The 22,825-nt window shown below is 36.3% G+C and overlaps 2 protein-coding genes across 4 annotated transcripts; one reads left to right on the forward strand and one right to left on the reverse strand.

The window, feature by feature from the left end:
• Nucleotides 1-101: 101 nt before the first annotated feature.
• On the reverse strand, nucleotides 102-4,851 carry LOC131948391 (2-(3-amino-3-carboxypropyl)histidine synthase subunit 2-like). Of its 3 annotated transcripts, none has more exons than XM_059310012.1 (7): nucleotides 4,716-4,851; nucleotides 3,943-4,103; nucleotides 3,403-3,518; nucleotides 2,610-2,830; nucleotides 1,430-2,143; nucleotides 370-558; nucleotides 102-245 (listed from the first exon to the last, which is right to left on the reverse strand). In XM_059310012.1, the coding sequence occupies exons 2-7, from the start codon at nucleotides 4,099-4,101 to the stop codon at nucleotides 121-123; spliced, it is 1,524 nt and encodes a 507-aa protein (XP_059165995.1). In that variant the 5' UTR covers nucleotides 4,102-4,103; nucleotides 4,716-4,851; the 3' UTR covers nucleotides 102-120. The 3 variants fall into 3 exon arrangements, with proteins under 3 accessions (XP_059165995.1, XP_059165981.1, XP_059165987.1); XM_059309998.1 differs by having other exon boundaries at nucleotides 3,943-4,137; XM_059310004.1 differs by having other exon boundaries at nucleotides 3,943-4,171.
• Nucleotides 4,852-6,943: 2,092 nt separating this feature from the next.
• LOC131948590 (structural maintenance of chromosomes protein 2) lies at nucleotides 6,944-21,838 on the forward strand. Its single transcript, XM_059310190.1, has 25 exons — nucleotides 6,944-7,185; nucleotides 12,201-12,350; nucleotides 12,440-12,601; nucleotides 12,697-12,807; nucleotides 12,902-13,039; nucleotides 13,326-13,403; nucleotides 13,613-13,675; nucleotides 13,780-13,929; nucleotides 14,017-14,206; nucleotides 14,450-14,504; nucleotides 14,845-14,965; nucleotides 15,053-15,171; nucleotides 15,363-15,501; nucleotides 15,586-15,732; nucleotides 16,234-16,438; nucleotides 16,685-16,820; nucleotides 17,303-17,427; nucleotides 18,163-18,356; nucleotides 18,562-18,705; nucleotides 18,931-19,125; nucleotides 19,222-19,422; nucleotides 19,597-19,722; nucleotides 19,870-20,021; nucleotides 20,443-20,590; nucleotides 21,050-21,838. Exons 1-25 carry the CDS (start codon nucleotides 7,018-7,020, stop codon nucleotides 21,239-21,241), a joined length of 3,609 nt encoding a protein of 1,202 aa, XP_059166173.1. The 5' UTR covers nucleotides 6,944-7,017; the 3' UTR covers nucleotides 21,242-21,838.
• The last annotated feature ends 987 nt before the right edge of the window (nucleotides 21,839-22,825 follow it).

Here is a 22,825-nt window from a genome sequence, read left to right on the forward strand (position 1 = left end):
TTTACACAACTTAGTTGCAAGTTTTTAAATTATATACCAACCTCCCTCACAAACACATTTTTCAAACCTTTGTATTCAATGACAACCAGACAAGCCTCATATAAATCTCCTTTAAAAACTTTATTTAGAAACTTCATGTTGGTAATATGAAGCTATCCCATACTGCCCTTCTGTTGCCTTGACCACTGGAGTTTCACCTAACTTTTGTTCCAGCCCTTTCCAACTTCTGCTGGCCAGGTATTCTCCTGCAACAAAGATGGTGGACAAAAAAAACTTGGATCAAAATGTTTTTCATACAATTTCAAAACTCTTCAGACTAATTTATAATTTAATTTCTTTTAAATAAAATTTTAAAAAATTGAAGTCTACCGGCATCATCTGCAGTTATGGCCACACTCATCTGCTCTGATCTCAATGAAAGCTCTGTGCTGGTGCTCTGGCTGACGTCCGGCTGGTCTCTTATGCCAATGGTCCTCACTTTGTTACTTATAAGAGACACATCAGGGGTGGCTTCATCAGTCTCACTAATGTCTGGTGCTTCTATATGCATGGCACCACCTGAAAGATAAACAGAAATCAGTAACTGAACGTGTTTCTTTCAGGCATATCTCTAGAACTGCATCCCCTCCTCCATGTGCAATACACCATCCCTCCCTAGGCAAAATTAAATAGAAAATCAGAAGTTTTAAGTGTGCATCTCCACCCCCCCACCCCCCCCCACCCCCACCTATGTCTGAAACTGTCCATAACACATTTCCAGAGAGACTCCGTTAACAATGAATATAACTTTAATTATAACAGTAAAATGGTTGGAGATGTATATTTTTATCTTTATGCCATTGACAAAGTATATTTAAAAAATGAAAAGTTTTGAGCCACAGATCTGACACTTCGGAGGCAGGACATTAACCCCCTGAATTTTGCCCACCAGGGGCAGCATGGTAGAATGGTTGAGATGACGATTATTAACCCATAATTCCTGAGTTCGGATCCTGGGTAGAGTCTGTATGATATCCTTGAGTCCACCCAACTATGATGGACAGCTGAACAAAAGCATGTGAACATAGTGCTGACCACACTATCCCCCATACATTGAGGTCATAAAAACAAATAAATTTAAAAATATATAATTTTCCCTTTATGTCTTCGACACAAATGGTAGAAGATGATGATGATAGTGCCCACTACCCATAAGGTGGATAATCAGCTGTTGATTGTCAATGGAGCCTAAACCAAGTCTAAACAATTAACCTAACCCTAAACATATGAGGAGTATGATCTGAGGGGGTATTGGCATGGAGTAATGGTAGGGGATAATGACAGGGGGGTTATTGGCAGGGGGGGGGTTGACAGGGAGTTCTGGCAAGGGGTTAATATCCTGGACAAGCACTTGTTGTATACATGGCATGATATGAATAAACAACCCAACCTGGCAACAACTCCGTGAAGTCCGTGCTGTAACTTCCTGTCCACTCTCTGGCTTGATTACATGCTATGTCCATCTCTAGAGGCGACACGATGGGACGGTAGAACTCGGACTGGTCAAGCAGAACACTTTCTGGACAAGAGACCAGGACAAAGACATCCACCTCAGCAAAGTTGGCAAGCTTGGCTGGGTTCAGCTTGCCAACAACAAAGGTGTATGTTTTCTTACCAGCCTTCCTCAGCACACACTTTAGCTGCTCCAACATCTCCTTGTATCTTGTCACCCCCAGGGTCCCCGCTAGCAGACCCACAATTCTGGCGTCTTTAGCTCTCTCAATAAGATAGTAGCGCTTCATCAGAGCTTTGTTCACCTGAAAACTTTCTCTTCTGCAAATATTTTTGGCCGGGTCGTAGGAGTAAAATGGGCATTTGTTTAAAGTCATCATCAAGTTTGTTAAAGTTGGACTTTGAGTATCTCCAATAAATAAAATGCTATAGCTGTCTATCTGTTCATCTGTCGGAAGTTCAAATTTTCTCCCACATTTAAAAAGAACTGATTTAGATGTGTCCGGTGAAATCAGAGGATTTTTATTGTCTTCAGTTGGTAAGGATGGAGACTGTTTTAGGCAAGCGTTGTGTGTTTCAGTATGGTGAGTATCCACTTGCTTGGAAAGAATAATGCTGGAGAAATGGTTCTGAAGTCTCTTGAATAGTTCATCTACATTTACAGGGATGGGAAAGTTATGTAAAAAATATTAATGTAACAGAAATGGTCATTAAATAAAAACAAGTACTTAAAAGAATACGAAAAATTGTATGTATGTGATGTGGCATGATTGGCTGGGTGTGTGAGGCTTTGGGGTTGGGTGAGTGAGGGTGTGGGGTTGGTTGTGTGAGGGTGTGGGGTTGGTTGTGTGAGGGTGTGGGGTTGGGTGTGATGGGCTAGGTGTGTGAGAGGCTGGGTGTGGGGATGGGTGTGATAGGCTAGGTGTGTGATGGGCTAGGTGTGTAATGGGCTAGGTGTGTGAGAGGCTGGGTGTGTGAGGGTGTGGGGTTAGGTGAGTGAGGGTGTGGGGTTGGGTGTGTGGGGTTGGGTGTGTGATGGGCTGGGCTGGGTGTGTGATGGGCTGGGTGTGTGTTCAAAAACAGGTAGACTAAAATGAACTGGACCAGTTCCTACTTACCTGTGACATGCAGGTATTCTGTGTCAAAGACTAGCACAACTTTCATTGTTCTATCTGTACATGTTTCATTTATTTGGTTGATACAGTTGTCGACATCAATGCTAGACTTTCCATAAACGTAGTAAACAGGCAGACGCTGAGTGGGGCTCAAGCAAGCGTGATCGTAATGAATTACACAGTCAGCTTTATAGTGCAAGGCCCCAACTTCATCTACACAGCAGCTGAATTGGAGTGAGACAATACTAACATTGTCATAACATTTACACATGGTAAAAAAATAAATAAAAAAGGAATTTCATAATAAGATCCTTATTTTCGTAATAAGTTTACTTCAATTGGAATAAAAAGTGTTTTTCAAAAAGTTTTATTGTGGAAACAAAATAAAACGTACGTGTGCAACATTACCAAAAGTTCAAGAAAGAAAAAATGTTCATTTGATTTAACGATTTGCTATAAAAAAAGTGTCTAATAATATAAATACAGTAGCGACAATTTATCCTGCTTTAATATGTTACTATATATGGTCGTGCGGTAGAGCTTAACCAAAAGTCGTGAGCTCAGATCCCGGGCTTGAGTCTATAGGACCCTTAATCCACTCAGCTCTGATGGGGACCTAATTCACATTTGCGAACGTAAAGGTGGCTGGGCAAAGAGCTGACCACTTTCTCCCTTCATATGTTGAGCTCACAGAAACAGGTGAACTTTATTTCATTTGCCCCAAGAAGCACCAGGTTTTAAAAGGTAACTTAACTTGACTAATATGAAAGCAATGTTTTAAATGGATGGAACTCGCCTTCCGTATGATGTATCACCTAAGATGAACACTGTTACATCACTGACTTTGTTCTGTATAAGGGCAACAACTCCTGGTGCATCAACCAGCAACTTGTCTGGGAACTGTAGCGCCACCTGGACATTTGAAAGATTACATCACAACATTATATATAGCCTGATATCTTTTTTTAAAACGACTATGTAAATCAGATGTACAGCATCTAGCTTGGTGTCTCAGTGTGTTGTGTCTAAAGTCTGGTTTCACTCCCACCCACCTCTAGGTTGATATCCTTAGATAGGAGTATGATAGTGTGTTACAAAAGATGTACATTATGTTAGTGTCAAAGCAGATTTTATTCATACATTTAGCATGGGTATCATATACTGTATAGTATGTCACCCAGTCCTGCCCACACATCCTAATCCCACCATCTAACATTACTGGCTATAATCCTTGCTACCATCTGTTTGTGGCTACAAATAATACTTGCTACCATCTGACATAACTGGCTATTATACTTGCTAAAAGATTTCTAATCAAATAACAAAGTAGTTGTACCATTTTGAATCCATTGAGTAAAATCCACTGGATGGTATTATCTACATCATAAACATCATGCAAGTCCCCTCTGGATGTGGAAGTACAGGTAAGCTCAAGTTTTCTGGCAATGACATCATCACCTGAACAAAATGGTGTTGCCGACACTGGCTGGTCCATTCCTATAACATCCAGGTTACAGAACGTCTTGTTAGGCTGTATACATTATAAAACACACTGAAGGGGAAACCTATTTGTTTATCAAAACATTAATTATTAATTAAAATAGTGCATTATAATAATTTTGAGTAGTACTGTAACACATATTTTATTAGGCAGAGCTATTCCAAATTTAGATAGATTTATTTTAATTGCATGTTAAATAGTTTTGCTAATAATTTTCTATAGGCCCTAGCTAATGACTAATGACTTAGTGTTTTTGATAATTAAAATATAATTATTGCTGCTAGGCCTAATTAATTTTGCTAGGGCCTAATCATTGTTCTAGCCTTGTTTACTTTTAGTAGTTTAGTATATAGATCTAATAGTATAGTAGGCTAATCATTTTTCTCTAAATCTAGGCCTAGATCTAGATTCTAGATCTAATTCTAATGGACACAAATTTTCAGCAATATTTGAGTAGGCCTAGAATCTAGTCTAGGTTAGATTTAATTTAATAATTATTATAATTAGTTATTAATTAGGCCTAATTTCAAAATTTGTAATTAATTAATTCAATAATTCTGAAATTCTGAATCTTTCTAGCTCTAGAAGATCTTCTGTTCTTTGCCTACCTCGTACTTGAAATCTACAGCTAACCTAGCCCTGGGACGCGTTCTGCTGGGGCAGGGATAGGATCTAGATCTAGTCTATATTCTACAATCTATATCATAAAGTGTCAATCGGCCACTCCATGCACTCTTATTTACTTTCGATAGAAAAACAAACGAAAATGAAACCGGAAAAGCATCATTTTTAAGATATAAAATAAACCTAAGCAAACTATCGACGATTCCCGCAAGCATACAAAAATTATATTTTTTAATAGCCGCAAGCGGTGTAGAACGGGGTTTTCAGTTTCTAATCAGGCGCGTAGCTAAAGGAGGGCCGCCCCTGGGGGGGGGGGGGGGGGGGGGGTAGAAAAAAAATTAAAGCTCATTCTTAGCTGCATCACTGAATTATACACATTCTAAAAAAAGAAAAGACAACTACTTGACTTTGCATACTGTTATAACTGATTTCTACACACAAAAAAAAAAAACAGTTACTGATAGTGATTGGTAAAATGCGAACCCAACCTTTCCAAAGTAAAATGAGGGGGAAAGGGGTTACCAACTTGATAAACGATACATACATTGAGAGGGGGGGGGTGCAAACAGTGTTTCTTCCAGACTTTTTTCTCCGGGGGGCACTTGAACTTTTCGGGGGGGGGGGGGTGGGAGCGGTAGGCTGCCTTCGGGGGGGGGGGGGGGCTTCGCCCCCCGGAAGAGATGCCTGGAAGAAACTGCGTGCTAACTTGAAAGTTTGCCTCAGTCGCTACGCCTCTGCTTCTAATCGCCTTTCTCCATAAACGACGACTCACTCCTACATTAGCAACAGAGGGAAGTAACGATGTGTAACGAAGAGGAGGTTAACAATGTGTGCTGTTACAATTTTGTATTTAAACTCGTATTTTTAAACTGAATTTTAGCTATTGTTAGGTTAATTTTTAAAAAATAAATTATGTTTTTTTTTTAGGCCTAGATCTAATTATTATCAAAATTTATCAGTGAATATAATGTTGAACATATTTACTCAAATTTGACGGAATCTAATATATAAAGCTCAGTTCTGTATGTAACGCATATGTTTGTCGTTGGTCTTGGATGGATTTAAGTGTTAGACAATTATCGTGCGCATTTGTCTAAATTTCTGAGTTAAAAAATTACTATTGAAAGTGTTGGGAAATAATTTTCATTTTTCAAATTATAGTAATAATTGTCGGCATGTTCATTAAACACAAGTTTTAAAAAAATATCATCTTTTACAACAATTCTAATTATGTCTTTATTTAGTCCTATAGCACTTACTTCCCTTTGATAAATTAGGAAAACACAATTACTTCCCTTTATAAAACCATTGCATTTTGTGGAAAAGAATTTACTTTTTAATTACTTTGTTTTGGTGTTGGGAAAAAAAAATAATTACATAATTAGCGGGGATTGATCAAGTGCAAATGTTGTAGGTATTTTACGGATAAGCTTGGAGTATTATAATTGTTCATCAAATTGAAACAGGCGTGTTAGTTTAGTGAGTGCAAAAGACTATGAATAAGTTGGGGTACTATAGTCGTTCATTAAGCTAAAACAGGTGATTCCGCCCCGGGCGTTTATTTTCGCGTTAGTGTTTTCTTTGTGTTTAGGTGGGTTTGCGTTAGTGGTTGCGTTTTGATTTGGTTCGTTTTTGTTCTTTCTTTTTTCGTTTTTGTTTGTGTTTTTTTGTTTGGGTTTGTATTTGTGTTTTTGGTTGGTTTTGCGTTTGGATTTGGTTTGTTTTCGTTTGCTTTTTCGTTGTTTTTTTTTTTTTTTTGTTGGTATTGGTGTTTGTGGTTGGGTTTGTTGTTAGGTTTTTGTTTTCGTTTGTTTTTTGTTTGTTTTTTCTTTGTGTTTGTATTGGTGTTTGTGGTTGTGGTTGGGTTTGTTGTTAGGTTTTTGTTTTCGTTTGTATTTGTAATTGTGTTAGCGTTATGTTTGCGTTTTGTTGTTTTGGTTGGTTGTGGTTTGGGTGGGCAATGCCGGGTTTATGATGATTACTAAACACACAGGTAATGGTCTTTAACAGAATGGTTTTTCACAGAAGCCAGAGCAGGGCCTGGCCGGGACGGCTAGTATCTTATAAATCAAATTATTTCTCATTCGAAGTTTTCTGCTGTTTTTTTTTTTAACGTAGGCCTAAGCTCAGAGACATTAATTTAAAATATGGCCTACTTTCAACTATTTATTCAATTTTTAGGTTTTAGGGTGACCTTAAAGGAAACCGGAAGTTTACAACAAAGCGCCTTTTTCAAGTGTAAAACTTTCTAAGCCAACAACTGTCAATGCATTAATCACATTAAAGATGCACATTAAATCAATTGTTATCGATGGCTTTAAGTCGTATGCACAGAGAACAGAAATTAATGGATTTGATCCACTTTTTAATGCAATAACTGGTTTAAATGGAAGTGGAAAGTCAAATATACTTGATTCTATTTGCTTCCTTCTGGGAATTTCAAATTTGTCGCAGGTGTTTTTTTTTTATTTCTTCAAAACAAAACCTTTTGACTAGAGTCTACTCATTTTTAGATCTAGAGCAAATTACACTGTCCGGACACACACCCGCGAAAAAACGCAACTTAAAACTTCCATGCGGTCTCATTCAGTAACCGCTTAACATAGGAAGGAAAAAAAAGTATCATATCTATCCGCAATCATTCTACTTTAATAATGTGTGTGTCATTTTGTAGGTAAAATCACGATATAGCGTCGGAAATTATTGGGTAATGTTCGTTGAGTTTCGGTAACATTCGTTACTGTAAACCATAGTTTATTTGACCGGTGAAATAAAAATAAAGTCAAGTGCATTAAATTAATGTTTTAACTTAATTTACCGTTTAATTGACATAAAATTAATAACAGATAGAAAATCTAAATATTATTAATAAACTCGAGTGTAGTAATTAATTTTTTTTTAAGAAACAGAAAAAACCTGCAGAAGATTTGCGACAACCAGCTCTTGTTCTGTTAGTAAATAAGACGATTAGATTAACTAAAGTTAAAAGTAGTAAGAATAACTAGAATGATGTTTAGTAGCAGCAATAATTAGCACATACACTTAAAATAATTAGAAATACAAAATAATTAGCAAAACAGTATTTAAAATGCAACTAAAATCAATCCTTGTACATTTTTAAACATTAGGTATTAAAAATAATATGGCGGCAAATAAATGATGGTTTACAGTATTTCCGGTGGTTTCCGGAACGGCTCGACAGACTACGCCATGGTTTTACTGTTTTTTACTGCTGTACAGTTCCGGAATAATAACCGACGCTATATCGTGATTTTACCATTTTGTATTCATACGCATAGAACTTTAGCTATTCTTGTTATAGTGACTGGGGGGTCTTAACATGTGTTCGGACACATGTAATACAATTTCAAATGTGTTCGGACACCTTTACCCGTCATCGGACAAAGCACTTTTTGTTCATTTAGAATAATTTAAAGTCAATTTAATGAATAAAAACATATATTATATGCATTTATATTGTGTTATTGATTGTTTGTGAGGTAATTTTAATAGTATAAAACCTTTTTCCCACACTCCCAAAGTTCATCCCATTCAGCCATTGCGGCTCGCGCAGTACGCTGCTAAGCCAGCCAGGTCACATGATTCCCCCTCCTCTTTCGCATTCCACTGCATTCTTGACCTTATTTTGACCCTTTCCCTTCAATAACCAGCCCCTTTTATGCTCTAAATTCTTATTTAATAATATTTTTGTGTTGCTGTCCGGTCCCATGTAAGGTCAAAAAAGTTAGCGAACACCCCTTTTTTATTGTTCAAGCACAAAATAACCCATTAACCTTGACATTTACGATGTTCCATACATATATAGAAGCTATTTATAGTGTAACCTTTTAGCTAAGCGTTGATTGGTTCAAGTTTTGCCCCTAAGTCCAACCCTAGGTCACTTCATCCGGCTGGTGTAAAAATAGAAATGTGCGTACCATGCAACGTTAAAAATTTTCTAAAAATAATTCTTGAGAGAGGAAACGGAAGTACTTGACACGGAAGTGTTCATAAATGAACAGTTTACGTGCAGGCGCCGTTGTTTCGCATGAGACATGCTAATTAAAGTTTCTATGAGCCAAAAACCGACGAAGTGTTCGGTCCCATGTAGTGTTCGGACAATGTAATTTGCTCTAGAGGAGCTTACACTTTTCGGACACACATAGCGAAAAAACGCAACGTAAAAATTCCATGCGGTCTCATTCAGTAACCGCTTAACATAGAAAACAAAAAAAAGTATCATATCTATCCGCAACCATTCTACTTTAATAATGTGTGTGTCATTTTGTATTCATACGCATAGAACTTAAGCTATTCTTGTTATAGTGACTGGGGGGTCTTAACGTGTGTTCGAACACATGTAATACAGTTTTACATGTGTTCGGACACCTTTACCCGTCATCGGACATAGCACTTTTTGTTCATTTAGAATAATTTAAAGTCAATTTAATGAATAAAAACATATATTATATGCATTTATATTGTGTTATTGATTGTTTGTGAGGTAATTTTAATAGTATAAAACCTTTTTCCCACACTCCCAAAGTTCATCCCATTCAGCCATTGCGGCTCGCGCAGTACGCTGCTAAGCCAGCCAGGTCACATGATTCCCCCTCCTCTTTCGCATTCCACTGCCTTCTTGACCTTATTTTGACCCTTTCCCTTCAATAATCAGCCCCTTTTATGCTCTAAATTCTTATTTAATAATATTTTTGTGTTGCTGTCCGATCCCATGTAAGGTCAAATAAGTTAGCGAACACCCCTTTTTTATTGTTCAAGCACAAAAAAACCCATTAACCTTGACATTTACGATGTTCCATACATATATAGAAGCTATTTATAGTGTAACCTTTTAGCTAAGCATTGATTGGTTCAAGTTTTGCCCCTAAGTCCAACCCTAGGTCACTTCATCCGGCTGGTGTAAAAATAGAAATGTGCGTACCATGCAACGTTAAAAAATTTCTAAAAATAATTCTTGAGAAAGGAAACGGAAGTACTTGACACGGAAGTGTTCATAAATGAACAGTTTACGTGCAGGCGCCGTGGTTTCGCGTGAGACATGCTAATTAAAGTTTCTATGAGCCAAAAACCGACGAAGTGTTCGGTCCTACGTAATTTTTGGTGTGTGTCCGAAAAGTGTAAACTCCTCTACATCTACTCTTTACTTACGTTTTTACTTAATTAAATAAAAGAGCTTTTGCTTATTGAAAAACTAACACAAGGCAAAAACTAATTTTAAACTATTGTGACATGCGTGTGTTTTAAGTTTTATTTATTTAGGCCTAACTTTGGTCTTTTAGAATAGGCCTTGATGATGCTAGCCAGAATAAGATACGCATGCGCAATGGAGAGAAACTACGACTTGCCTTTGCGGGGATGTTTTTGATGGTACTGCGAATGCGTGTGTTTACAACCGCAGATCCCTAACACTAGGGTTGTCGGTATCGGCCGAGATCGCGGTAAAAACATGACCCGAAATCTCCCATTACTTTCTGATACCGGGCGCACGAGATTTGGTTTTGCATACTAATAAGTTTTTAATTTATGGTAATTAATTAAGTTTAAAAGGTCATTTCCTAATGTTAAATGAAAAGTAGAATGGTTTTCCAGTTGTTTTGATGGCTTAGCGATCTTATTGCATGCTGTCTCTGCTTTGGTCTTACCGCTGTATAAAGGTTAACTTCAAATGCGTTAAAAACGCGATTTTTGAAAAGTTTCCATTTAGATAATGAAAGTTTCCAAAGCAGATACATCCCATTTTTATAGAAATGATATTTATTTTTGGATATTTCGACTTTGACATTAGTAAATACTCATTTGAAAGTAGTCACCGTAAGTAGGTCACGGTGCCCCCATTGACGCCAATGTTATATTTCTTCATCCCAATCTGCCGGCTTTTAGTTTTGATACACTAACAACAGTATTCTTATGTAATGTACAAACAAATCTCCTACTTGTTGTTTTAAAAATATTTTAATATACCTGTCTTTCATTTTTTCAACTATGGTTCTAGTTTTGCTTAAGTAAAATTTTGCTGAGTCAGACATAGGTTACCTGTCTGTTGCTAGAATACACTACACTAGCTATGTGCTAACTGTAATTTTAAGTTTTCAAGTTCTACTTACCCTTACTTATAGTTATATTTATATGCTGAAAATCAGAATTCATACACAATACACACATAAAAACATTAATCAGATAACTTCAGTTCACTTTTAACAAAATGGCTTAAAGATGGACTCTACTTCACCTGCCCAAAATAATAAGGCAATTATATGCACATTACAGTGTTCAAGTCATTTACTTTAGATTGCTAACTATGTAGTTCTTTCATTCACTGTATTTATATAAAGCATTGCTTTAGAAACATTTTCATATTTGCGCAGCACAGTTTTATAACAAAATGGCTTAAAGATGGACTCTACTTCACCTGCCCAAAATAATGGGGCAGTTATAGGCCCCTATGCACATTACAGTGTTCAAGTCATTTACTTTAGATTGCTAACTATGTAGTTCTTTCATTCACTGTAAAACATTGCTTTAGAAACATGTTCATATTTGCGCAGCACAGTTTTTTTGGGGTTATGGAAGGAAGCCAACACAAAAATATGCTTCTGTATTATTTTTATTCATTTCAACAGCATATACAAGTTCTATATATCATTCTAGCTAAACTCTACAAATATGAACAAAATACAACTGCAAGTAAAATAACTATGCTCAATTTATTCAGGTATACCATGACTTGTCACAATTGGCCAATGCAAAAGTAAGGGCATTCCACCCCTCACAAAAAAATTCGCAAAAAAAAAAACTATTTGAGCTAGACAGAAAATCTTTTTTGTTTTGTTTTCATATAGTTGAGCTCTACAAGAATATGTAATTTTTATTTTTATATGATGATTAGTGTTTTTTTACCAAAATCCCTACTAACACCAACCCTAATCTTATCCCTAATCCTATCCCTAATCCTACCCCTAAGCCCCATTCTAACCCTAGCCATAGGTCACTGCGCATGCACAGAGCTATCTTTTGCCGACTAAGTGGAGACGGGGAGAAAAATCCTCTTCCGAGTGCCGAGTAGTCACTTAGTTAAGAATATGCGTTTATTCCTCTTTCCTTTCGTGTTTCTTTTAACTTTTTAAACATTTTCCCCAGTGCTGCGGTGAGAGGTCCAATGCTTCATGTTGTTTCAAAAAGCTAACTGTGTTAGTTGAAAATTCACATGAATTAGCATGGGGAAATGTAGCCTAATTGAATAGTTTTGTGTGTTGTTTTGATGATTAGGCCTAATTGTCCGGGGAACTTATACCTAGAGCTGTATTCATGTATTGACTGTGCTCACACATTCAAATTCAATGTGTAACCATTGAAATAACAAAAGGAGCTTCATTATTAATAATGAAGTTTTTTATTAGGCCTATAGAGTGAATGTTTTATATTTATATCTAACATGAAAAATGTCCCAGGTGAGAGCAGGAAGTCTTCAAGACTTGGTGTACAAGAGTGGCCAGGCAGGTGTGACTAAAGCTACAGTCAGCATCACCTTTGACAATCAAGATAAGAATCAAACACCTCTTGGCTATGAACAGTACGATGAAATCACAGTCACTAGACAGGTCAGCTGACTTCAAAGTTTAATTTATTCTTTCCTACTTCCTAATTACCACCCTAAATGTTTTAAATAATACCTGTTTTGATATCCTAGGTTGTTATTGGTGGCCGGAATAAATACCTGATCAATGGAAGCAATGCCAACAACATGAGAGTGCAGGATCTTTTCCGATCTGTGCAGCTGAATGTAAACAACCCTCACTTTCTCATCATGCAAGGGCGTATTACCAAAGTCTTGAACATGAAACCACCTGAGGTTAAGTTCATTACGTCTTACGATGAATTAATTTTATAGTATGCATGGTTTGTGTGAATTTATTTTTTTGAATTGTTTTTTTTTTTCTTCTTCAGATTCTTTCAATGATAGAAGAAGCTGCTGGTACAAGGTTATATGAAACAAAAAAAGAGGCAGCACAAAGAACAATAGAAAAGAAAGATGCAAAACTTAGAGAAATTGATAATGTATGTTTTGTATGACAATTAGATTAATTAGCATATCAAAAAGACAATTTTTTTAATGATTATTTTAAAATATTCCTATTGTATTTGAGTACAGGTTCTGAATGAGGACATTACTCCAACTCTTACTAAGCTTCGTGAAGAGAGATCATCTTATCTTGAATATCAAAAAATTATTCGGGAACTTGAGCATCTCAACAAACTCTATATAGCTTATCAATTTGTCAGTGCTGAAGTAAGTTGAAATTTTTGTTTTTCAAATTATTTTTCTCAAATCTTTACTATGAAAATTTAATTAAAAATAATGTAGGCCAGCTTAAAATAAATAACGCAGATGGTTACTGATGCTGATGTTTTTATAAGTTCTCCTGTACTGACATATTTTGCTGTCAGTATAGTTTCAACATGAAGTGGAATGTAGTTCTACAACCATCTGTGTTATAATGTTTTACTGATACACAATGAAAATGAAATGTATGATTTATTCTTAATCTAAAGGTTTTTCCTAACTTTTTATATAGGAAAAGAAAAAGAAATCTGCTTCTGAATTAGTAGAGATGCAGGATTCTATAACAAAGACTAATGGCAGAATGGAAGAGGTGTTTTAAAATTTATTTTTCTTCCATATAAATGAGTTTAAATTAGTTATTGGTTAATAATGGGAATGTTTTAACCTTTGTAGTGATAACATGCTTTACCATTTTTAAAATTATGCCTATGTAAGCAATCGTTAGTATTGTAAAAAAAAAAATGTTATAACAACCCATTGAGAGAAAGCCCATAGTAGTGACATTTTTTTATATTTCAGATCAAGACCAGCATATCTGAAATAGATGTAGCGATAGAAGAATTAGAGAAGAAGAGAAACAAGGTAATTGTTGCTGAGAATTTATGGCTTTTTGAATACAATTCTAATTTTTCAAGTATTTTATGGCTAATTTGCTGTATTTATTCCTTTTCTCCTCTAACCCACAGGAATCAGGCAATGTAGTGGGAAAACTTGAGGCTGAGCTTGGGGAGAAGAAATCTTTACAGGTCAAAGTTGAGGGAGCCATTAATGCAAAAAAAGAAGCTCTAAAATCAGAACAGAAAAGACAGAAAGAAATATCTAAAAATATTGCAGACGTAAGTGCATTATTTAAAACGAACAGAAAGTAAACATGTTGGAATAAATAAGACCTTTGTTAAAATATTTTTCATTTTATTTTGCAGAACAAGGCATCAATAGCTAGTAGGGAAAAGGACTTGCAGAAAATTGCTGCCAATGTGGAGAAGATGAGAACTGAGAAAATTAATGCTGAAAGTGAATACGAGGCTGCCAAAAAGCATTTTCAGGCAGTTAGTGCTGGGCTGTCTTCAAATGATGATGGAGGTGCAGCTTCCCTTAATGATCAGCTGATAAGTGAGTTGTTTTAATTCTTAGTAGCTTCAGTAATTTTTGTGCAGTAATTAATTGGATTTTTGGTGGGTGTGTCTACTTCAGGATTTTAACTAGTATTTCTTAAGTTTTGTAACCAATGTTGATGTGTACATGTGCTAGAGCCTATTTTAAGCTCTTCCTGGCAAAATCTTCTAGTGATTATTTAAAGAATTATGAGTGTGATCTTTTTTCCCCACTTGATACATTTGTTTTGCTCCCCTACAGCTGCCAGAAGTGACATCAGTAAAGCTGTGGCTGACACCAGGCAAGCTCAGATGAGGTAAGACATGACTCCTGTAATCAAATGAGCTAGGACATGACTTCTTTAATCAAAGAAGTTAGGACATGTCTCTCTTAAAATTAAATAATCTAGGGCATGGCATATATATAGCTAGGATATGACCTATAGGCCTACAATCAAAAGAGCTATGGCATGAGTCTAGTAATTAAAGGAGTTAGGACATTGTAATCAAATGAGATTTAGTATTTTATGGTGTTTTATCTTGATGTGGCAGTTTTTATTGTTTTAATTTTATTATCCAAGATTTATGCAACTGGCAGTACACCAATTATTATTTTGAGTATTTTTCTCATTTAAAGTTATTTTTTCTACTTCTAAGGTTAAAGCATGCTCAAGAAGAGATTCAGACCAAAGAGAAAGAACTTAAGAAAACAGATCTAGATTATAAAAAGAACCAATCAACTTATGAGGCTGTCAAAAAGAATCTTACAAAGCTTGAGGTCAGAACTTTTAAAGTTTTCTGCTGAAAGTTTCTTTAGCTTACATTGTTATTAATGATTAATAGCAAAAGATTTTGTGAATTTCAGGATGATATGAAAAAATGTGGCTATGATGAAGGATCTGAAGCAAAAATGTCAGCAGAAAAATCAACACTGGTAGGAGAGGTTGATCAGCTGAAGGATAAGATATCTATCCTTGAGGCCAGGTTAGAGCCAATGTCTTTAACTTTGTCATCTTTCTAACTTGTCAAATACTCATCTACAGTTTTATTTTTGCATTGTTATTTTACAAGATATAGTTACAACAAATTATTTTTATAAAGAAATAACAGGTAATTACAAGATACTAACATGAAGTAACTGTTGGTATGGATTAAATGGATCACATATTTTCCAGGTATCCTCACTTGAGATTTGATTACAAAGACCCTGAAAAAAATTTTGATCGGAGCAAAGTATCTGGCCTGGTGTGTAAACTCTTTGATGTCAAGGACAATCTTTACTCTACAGCTTTGGAGGTTACAGCAGGAGCTAAGGTAGTGATCTTTGTCCTGATACATGTCTAGATTTGAGCAAGATAATGACAGGTTTTAAATTTGTGTGCATGATTTTATTTTCAGTTATATAATGTTGTTGTGGACAATGAGCTGACCGGTAAAAAGCTGCTCAAGTTTGGAGAACTCAAGAGACGCTGCACAATTCTTCCAATCAACAAAATCACCAGCAGATCTATAGATGACGCCACACTGAAAAGAGCTGAGGCTTTGGTAAGTTCGTGCTAGTCCAATAGTATTCATCATTTGTTTTTTATTAAGTTGTTGAACAATTGGTTTATGGACTGTGCAGCTGAAAAGCAATTTGTCAAATTTTGTTGGTGTAATTTAAATGTATAAAACTTGTTTGTTCTCTCAACTTTAGATGGTGCACTTGTAATCTTTCTTGGGCACTCTTTCCTGCAATCACACTGCATTGTTGCTAATGATTAGTGTTAGTCTCTAAGAAGTTACAATTAAGTGAAATAAATCCCTCACCATACATTTAATGATCGTATGATATATTGCTATGGTTTCAAGTCTGAATGAAGTATTTCTGCGTTTCAATTAGTGGTTTTGAATTTCAAAATATTTCTTACTATACCTAAGCTTGTATATTAATTTTTTGACAAATTAACCACTTATTAAATTATCATTATTAAAATGTTGAACAGGTTGTGTCCCTTATCCTTAAAATATTAAACAGGTTGTGTCCCTTTCTATAAATGTATATAGGTTGGTAAGGATAAGGTAAAGACAGCTTTGAGCCTTATATCTTATGATAAGAAGTACCAGTCTATCATGGAGTTTGCTTTTGGGTCTGTGTTTGTCTGCGCTGATATGGATAGTGCCAGTAGAGTAGCATATGACCCTAAGATCATGAAAAAGTGTGTCACCATTGAAGGAGATACTGTAGATCCTGCTGGTACACTTTCTGGAGGTAATTTATTTTACACATATTTAGCTTTACACGAAATTTGTTGTTTGACACAAACTTAATTGCTTGTTGTGTTTCATGCACTTGTAGCTTTTAAACTGTTAATTATAATTAATTTTATTCCCTGGATATTTTTATGTGCTGCACCTTCTTTGATCACATACTGTTCTATTAATAGTCCTTAAAGAACGTACTCCCTGCCTAGTTTTTAACTACATGGAAGTAAATGGCTTGTGAAACCTGTTTTAGGTGCTCGTGCGAAATCAGCGTCAGTTTTAGCAATGTTGAGTGAACTGCGTCAAGCTGAGGCAGAGTTTGCTGTCAAGTCCCAGAGGCTACACAAACTGGAGCAGGAACTAGTGGCCTTGAAGAAGGTTGCTGTCAAGTAAGTTTCTTGTGTCAGTTGTGTTAAAACTTTAGTCCCAGAGGCTACACAAACTGGAGCAGGAACTAGTGGCCTTGAAGAAGGTTGCTGTCAAGTAAGTTTCTTGTGTCAGTTGTGTTAAAACTTTAGTCCCAGAGGCTACACAAACTGGAACAGGAACTAGTTGCCAAAGTTTATTTCCAAAGTTTATTTTTCCAATGTTTATTTTTCCAATGATAGTAAAAAATGTAAGAGTAAGTTTTTATTAAATATATTTATTATGTTTATCAGTAGTGATGTGCACCACTCAATTCCAAACATGTTTATGTTTACACATTTGACTTAAACAAGTCTTTTGAATGTTAAATTAAACTGGCTGATAAATATAATGACAAAAGTATATTGAAGTTGCCAATCTGCTATGCTAGCTACATCCTCTTTTAGTTCTGTGCTGTTGAGTTAGCTCCAGTATGTGCAAATAGCTAGATGCTATCTTCCTTTAGGTACACTGAAGCCAAACAGCAGTATGACCTGAAGGTGCTGGAGGTGGAACAGCTGAGGACACGGCTGGAACAGAGCAGTCATCACCAGCAGCTGGAGGAGGTCAACGCCCTGAAAGCTTCAGTTGGTAAGTTGGGTCAATGGGTTGGTGGGCAGGTAAAGTTACAGTTGGGTCAATGGGTTGGTGGGCAGGTAAAGTTACAGTTGGGTCAATGGGATGGTAGGCAGGTAAAGTTTCACTTGGGTCAGTCGTTTGGTAGGCAGGTAAAGTTTCACTTGGGTCAGTCGTTTGGTAGGCAGGTAAAGTTTTAGTTGGTAAGTTGGGTCAGTGGGATGGTAGGCAGGTAAAGTTTCACTTGGGTCAGTCGTTTGGTAGGCAGGTAAAGTTTCACTTGGGTCAGTCGTTTGGTAGGCAGGTAAAGTTTCACTTGGGTCAGTCGTTTGGTAGGCAGGTAAAGTTTTAGTTGGTAAGTTGGGTCAGTGGGCTGGTAGGCAGGTAAAGTTTTAGTTGGTAAGTTGGGTCAGTGGGATGGTAGGCAGGTATAGTTTCAGTTGGGTCAATGGGATGATGGGAAAGTAAAGTTTCACTTGGGTCAATGGGATGATAGGAAAGTAAAGTTTCACTTGGGTCAATGCAATGGTAGACAAGTAAAGCTTCAGTTGGTAAGTTGGGTCAGTGGGATGGTAGCCAAGTAAAGGTTTAGTTCAACTTGGTTGTATGTGATAGTAAGGGTCAAATGTGGTTATATCTTAGCTCTAGTGATTAAGTTTAGGAAAACACTATAATCCATAAGTTTATTTTGCACAAGTTAAAATGATTGCATTGTGCAGCTTGTTATTTTATTATGAACTCATCAAACAGATGAGCAAAACAAAATCCTGAAAGAAGCCGAAGAAATTCAAAAGAAGGCTCACCAGAAGGTCAAGGACTTGGAGGATAAATTAAAGAACGCCTCGGCTGTCAGGGAGAAGGAGCTGAAAGAAGCAGACAAGCGGGTCACAGACTGCAAGAAATTGATGGAGAAGGCAGCGGCCAAGGCTAAGGATGATCTACAGGTAGGTCCAGCTGTATGATCTACAGGTAGGTCCAGCTGTATGTATGGGGGTGTGTTATCTACAGGTAGGTCCAGCTGTATGTATGAGGTGTGTGTGATCTACACGTAGGTACAATTGTATGTATGGAGGGGGGGGGGTATACTCATAGGTTCAGTGTTGTTGATAAACAATTTTTTACTTGTTACTAAAACTTGCTCACTTCTAGGAAAATGAGAACATCAAACTTGAGATTGAAAGTCTCCAGAAAGAAATGCAGTCATATGAGGAGCAGATGAAGCAAATAGCTGACTCTATTGTAGCCATTGGTGAGCATCTAAAGGATATAGAAACTGAGAGGGAAGCTGCTATGGTAATACAAATACAACTTTTTGTTTTAGCTTGTATATGATTTTTTTGTTTTTCCTTCTTCATTGACATTCAACATACAATCACTGTAACTTTTCAATTTTAGTGACCAATTTTATTTCTGTTTTGTAAAACTTTAGCTGTTTCTTGCAGTATTCAATGTCATTAAGTCACTTTAATGTAGTATTAAAATGTCTAAGGATATAAGTGGCGTTATCACCAATTTTAGGTTGAGGTTCAACAAGCTCAGGATGCCCTCAATAAACACAAGGAAACTCTCAAGTTGTACAACAAAGACATTGCTCAAAAGGAAGCAGAGAAGAAGGACTTAAACAAAGAAAGTAATGAATGTGGGCTGAAGATTCAGGAACTGGAGCACAAAATCACAAAGTTTCAAAAAGATTCTAAAGATGCCAGCAAATATGTATGTTACATTCTTAACTTACTTAAACTTAAAAACAACATTTCTTGAGTTCATGTTTCAAAATTATTGTTGGCCTCTTGCGTTATTTTTAATTAGGTAGAGACACTGTTAGAAAAATACGATTGGATTGTGGATGAGAGAAAGTTTTTTGGCCAACCAAACACGGTCTATGATTTTGCTGCTCAAGATCCAAAAGAGGCTGAAAAAAGGATCCAGAAACTAACGGAAACCAAGAACAAGCTCTCTAAAAGTGTCAATGTTAGAGCCATGAACCTACTGGGGCATGCTGATGAGCAGGTGAGTAGATTTGTTCTCTGTCGCAATACAGCTCATGTCATCAAACCTCAATACAAGGCTGATATGGTGTTGTCTAGAGGCTGAATGACAGTCTTTTTGTGTACAACAAATTAGTTTCCTTTTTTATCAGTTAATTCTTTGATTTGTTAAGGTTTTTGTTATTGGCTGTTTCAGTATGCAGATTTAATGAAGAAAAGGAAAGTTGTGCTGAATGACAAGGCAAAGATAGCCTCCGTAATAGAAGAGTTAGACAAGAAGAAGAAAGCTGCATTAATCAAGGCATGGGAACAAGTCAATAAGGTATGTTTTCAAGTTGTTAACATGCTTACCTTAAAAATCAATACTACTCAGAGCTTGTTTCTTGTGTCAGTGTTTTTATCACCAGTCTTTTTTAAACATCTTTTTTTTTTTTTTGCACTAAATTTATCTCACCTGTTTATTTTCTAGGACTTTGGTTCCATCTTCTCAACACTCCTGCCTGGTACTCAAGCCAAGCTGTGTCCACCTGAAGGTCAAACTGTGCTTGATGGGTTAGAGGTCAAGGTTGGATTTGGGGCTGTGTGGAAAGAATCTTTAGGTGAACTAAGTGGAGGTCAAAGGTAAGATTTCTGTAGTGCTGTGTTGATTGTGATAGTATTAGTTCCTTACAAGAATTTGGCTCTAAATGAGACTATGTAACTTCAGTAAAAAATTGTATCCCACCACTTCTATCATTACATGTTGTCACCTGCCAATCTACTTAAAGGGTGACACAAAGTTCCTCCTCATCTAGCAGCTTAACCATAAGTCTGGTGTGTTGTTTTTTCTCAAGGAAATGTTATAAGCAGTTACAACTCTTTAACATTTCTTCACACAGACCTTTGTTCAACTCTTGTTTCCCTAACTTTATCTGGCAATAACTGAGACCTTTGTTCAACTCTTGTCCCCCTAACTTTATCTGGCAGTAACTGAGTCCTTTGTTCAACTCTTGTCCCCCTAACTTTATCTGGCAATAACTGAGACCTTTGTTCAACTCTTCAGATCCCTGGTGGCCCTCTCTTTGATTCTGGCCATGCTGTTGTTTAAACCTGCGCCAATCTACATCCTGGATGAAGTAGATGCTGCCTTAGATCTCTCCCACACACAGAACATTGGACAGATGATCAAGTCACACTTCAAGCATTCACAGGTAACTTTTTGGTTGGTTGATGGTGGCTGGTATGGGATGGTCAAGTCACACTTCAAGCATTCACAGGTAACTTTTTGGTTGGTTGATGGTGGCTGGTATGGGATGGTGTGGTCTGATCGTAGGGCATACGGCTGCTAATCTGAAAGTCTCTAGTTCCAATTTTGGGTTTGTGTCAGTAAGATGTCACTGGGCATAGTACTTCCCTTCATATACCAACATTACTGAAACGGGTAAACTCTACTTCACCTATGGACCATAAGGTTTGAAAGGGGTATTAGAAGAGTGGTGGTTGAGCAAAAGAATTTTCAAACTCATGCATCACTCTCGACCAAAGAAATCGTGATACAAATATCTAACCTTTTGTCTATAACTGATTGTTTACATGTGAGTTCAAATAGAAGCCTGAATCTCAACAAAATATTTTGTCTACCTAGCTATTTTTTTGTCCAACATTTCTAGTTCATTGTGGTCTCACTCAAAGATGGCATGTTCAACAATGCAAATGTCCTTTTCCGCACCAAATTTGTGGATGGGGTTTCCATGGTAACGAGGCATGTCCAGCTACAGAATCATAAATCTCTCAGCTCTACCTCAAGTATTGACAAGGAGAATGACATTTCTAACCAACAAAGGAAAAGGTTGAAGAAATAAAAAAAAAACTGCTGCTAACGTAACAAATGTACTGCTGCCTTCTCCAACCATTATTTACAAAAAGTGTACAAGAATGTATTTATTTCTTTTTTTATACATGCATTGTTGAGATTGGCTTTTATGTGTATATAATCTATTTTACCAGGATTGTTTTTTAACTAGATCATGTAAATATTGAAAAAAAAAACAATGATTTTTAACAAGATTAACTGCTGCACTGAGGGTTGGACCATGAAATTATATGTGATGTTAATAGTGTTCTATTTACACTATGAAGTTTTTTCACCAGATTTTTATGCTTAAAAGTAGAATTCATCAATAGATTCTCATCAGGATGTTTTTTTTTAAATACAACACAACTTGAAAATTAATTTTTATCTTTGTTAAATATATATCCTCATTTTTAATGCTGTCCATAGGTTTTATTTTATGTACAGTTTTGTTTGACATTTCCATTGTAAGTACCATCAGTGTTCATCCATCAAAAGCCATATTTTCTAACTTTCTACCACTTTCTGTCACCTTGTACATTCAATGCTTGCTTCAACTTTTTGTTGTTTTTAACTGTAGTCACAATAAATAGCCATGATATTTTGAGCTGGTTTTGTAATCTTTCATTACTAGGCATGCTGCCCAGCTTCGCTTAGGCTTTCGAAAACATTGAGAATTTGAATGCTTAATTAATTCGCCCGAGGGTCGGTCTACGACCTCAGGAGTTATGAAAAGGTTCCTACGTGGGCAAATTTTTTTCGATTTATAGCTCATATAAGGCGCCGGTCAGTCGAGGTCAGTTTTGACCCCCTCATCGTAGACTTTTCGGCCAACCGGCCCTCGTGTTCTGTCGCCCCAAGGCAAGATCCTGCCAAATTTGAAGCGCCTGCGGCGCCGGGAAGTGCCCTATCGGACACCCGACAACTTTGCTTTATATATTATAGAGATTAGCAAATTGCATAGATAAACAAAGATTTCAATAAAGTAATTAAGGCCTGAAATACTTTAGTATAGAAATGTATTATTTGAATAGATGAATCTAGAATATCTAGATCTAGAATCCAAATAAATAAAATAAATTTTATGAGTTTAGGCCGGAAAAAATGGATTGTATACATTTCATAGTGTACGTAGATCTAAATCAAATTTGAATGAAATAGTTCATTTCTTTTCATTCTAAACACGGCAGATGACGTCATTAGTTAATGTATAAGCAATAGTGACGTCACAGTTTTATGCGTTCTTTTTCACATATATTAATGCTTTTCCGGTTGCATAAATAATACTGTTTCTCTACATTCGAATACGCCTTTAATTTTTATTTTTCTTCTTTAACTAAAATTGTGGTTATACATTTAAAACATCTAACATATTATTTTCAACAAAAGTCCGTAAAAAGTTCTTCGTATATCGCTGCCGATTCTGACGTGATGTCCGGCGAAAATATTTTGCGGACAGACAGAGAGAGAGAGAGAGAGAGATGTGCGAACGTGGGGATTTATATATTAGGATATTAAGATCAGAGTTAACAAGAAAAGGTTAGTCATTAATACACACTCAAATGTCTATATATGCTCGATTTAAGATAACTAT

The sequence above is a fragment of the Physella acuta genome, unplaced genomic scaffold, assembly GCF_028476545.2.
Source record: "Physella acuta isolate Inbredline_101_S28 unplaced genomic scaffold, ASM2847654v3 ptg000059l, whole genome shotgun sequence".
In the NCBI taxonomy this organism is placed as follows: Eukaryota; Metazoa; Mollusca; class Gastropoda; family Physidae; genus Physella; species Physella acuta.

Coding starts and splice junctions, on each gene's coding strand:
- LOC131948391 (XM_059310012.1), bottom strand. CDS start 4,101: ATGGACCAGCCAGTGTCGGCAACACCATTTTGTTCAGGTGATGATGTC. Junction 2,831..3,402: donor GGTGATACATCATACGGAAG/GCGAGTTCCATC, acceptor ACTCCAATTCAG/CTGCTGTGTAGATGAAGTTG. Junction 559..1,429: donor CTTCACGGAGTTGTTGCCAG/GTTGGGTTGTTT, acceptor TTTATCTTTCAG/GTGGTGCCATGCATATAGAA.
- LOC131948590 (XM_059310190.1), top strand. CDS start 7,018: ATGCACATTAAATCAATTGTTATCGATGGCTTTAAGTCGTATGCACAG. Junction 12,808..12,901: donor AACTTAGAGAAATTGATAAT/GTATGTTTTGTA, acceptor ATTTGAGTACAG/GTTCTGAATGAGGACATTAC. Junction 13,930..14,016: donor TATCTAAAAATATTGCAGAC/GTAAGTGCATTA, acceptor TTTATTTTGCAG/AACAAGGCATCAATAGCTAG.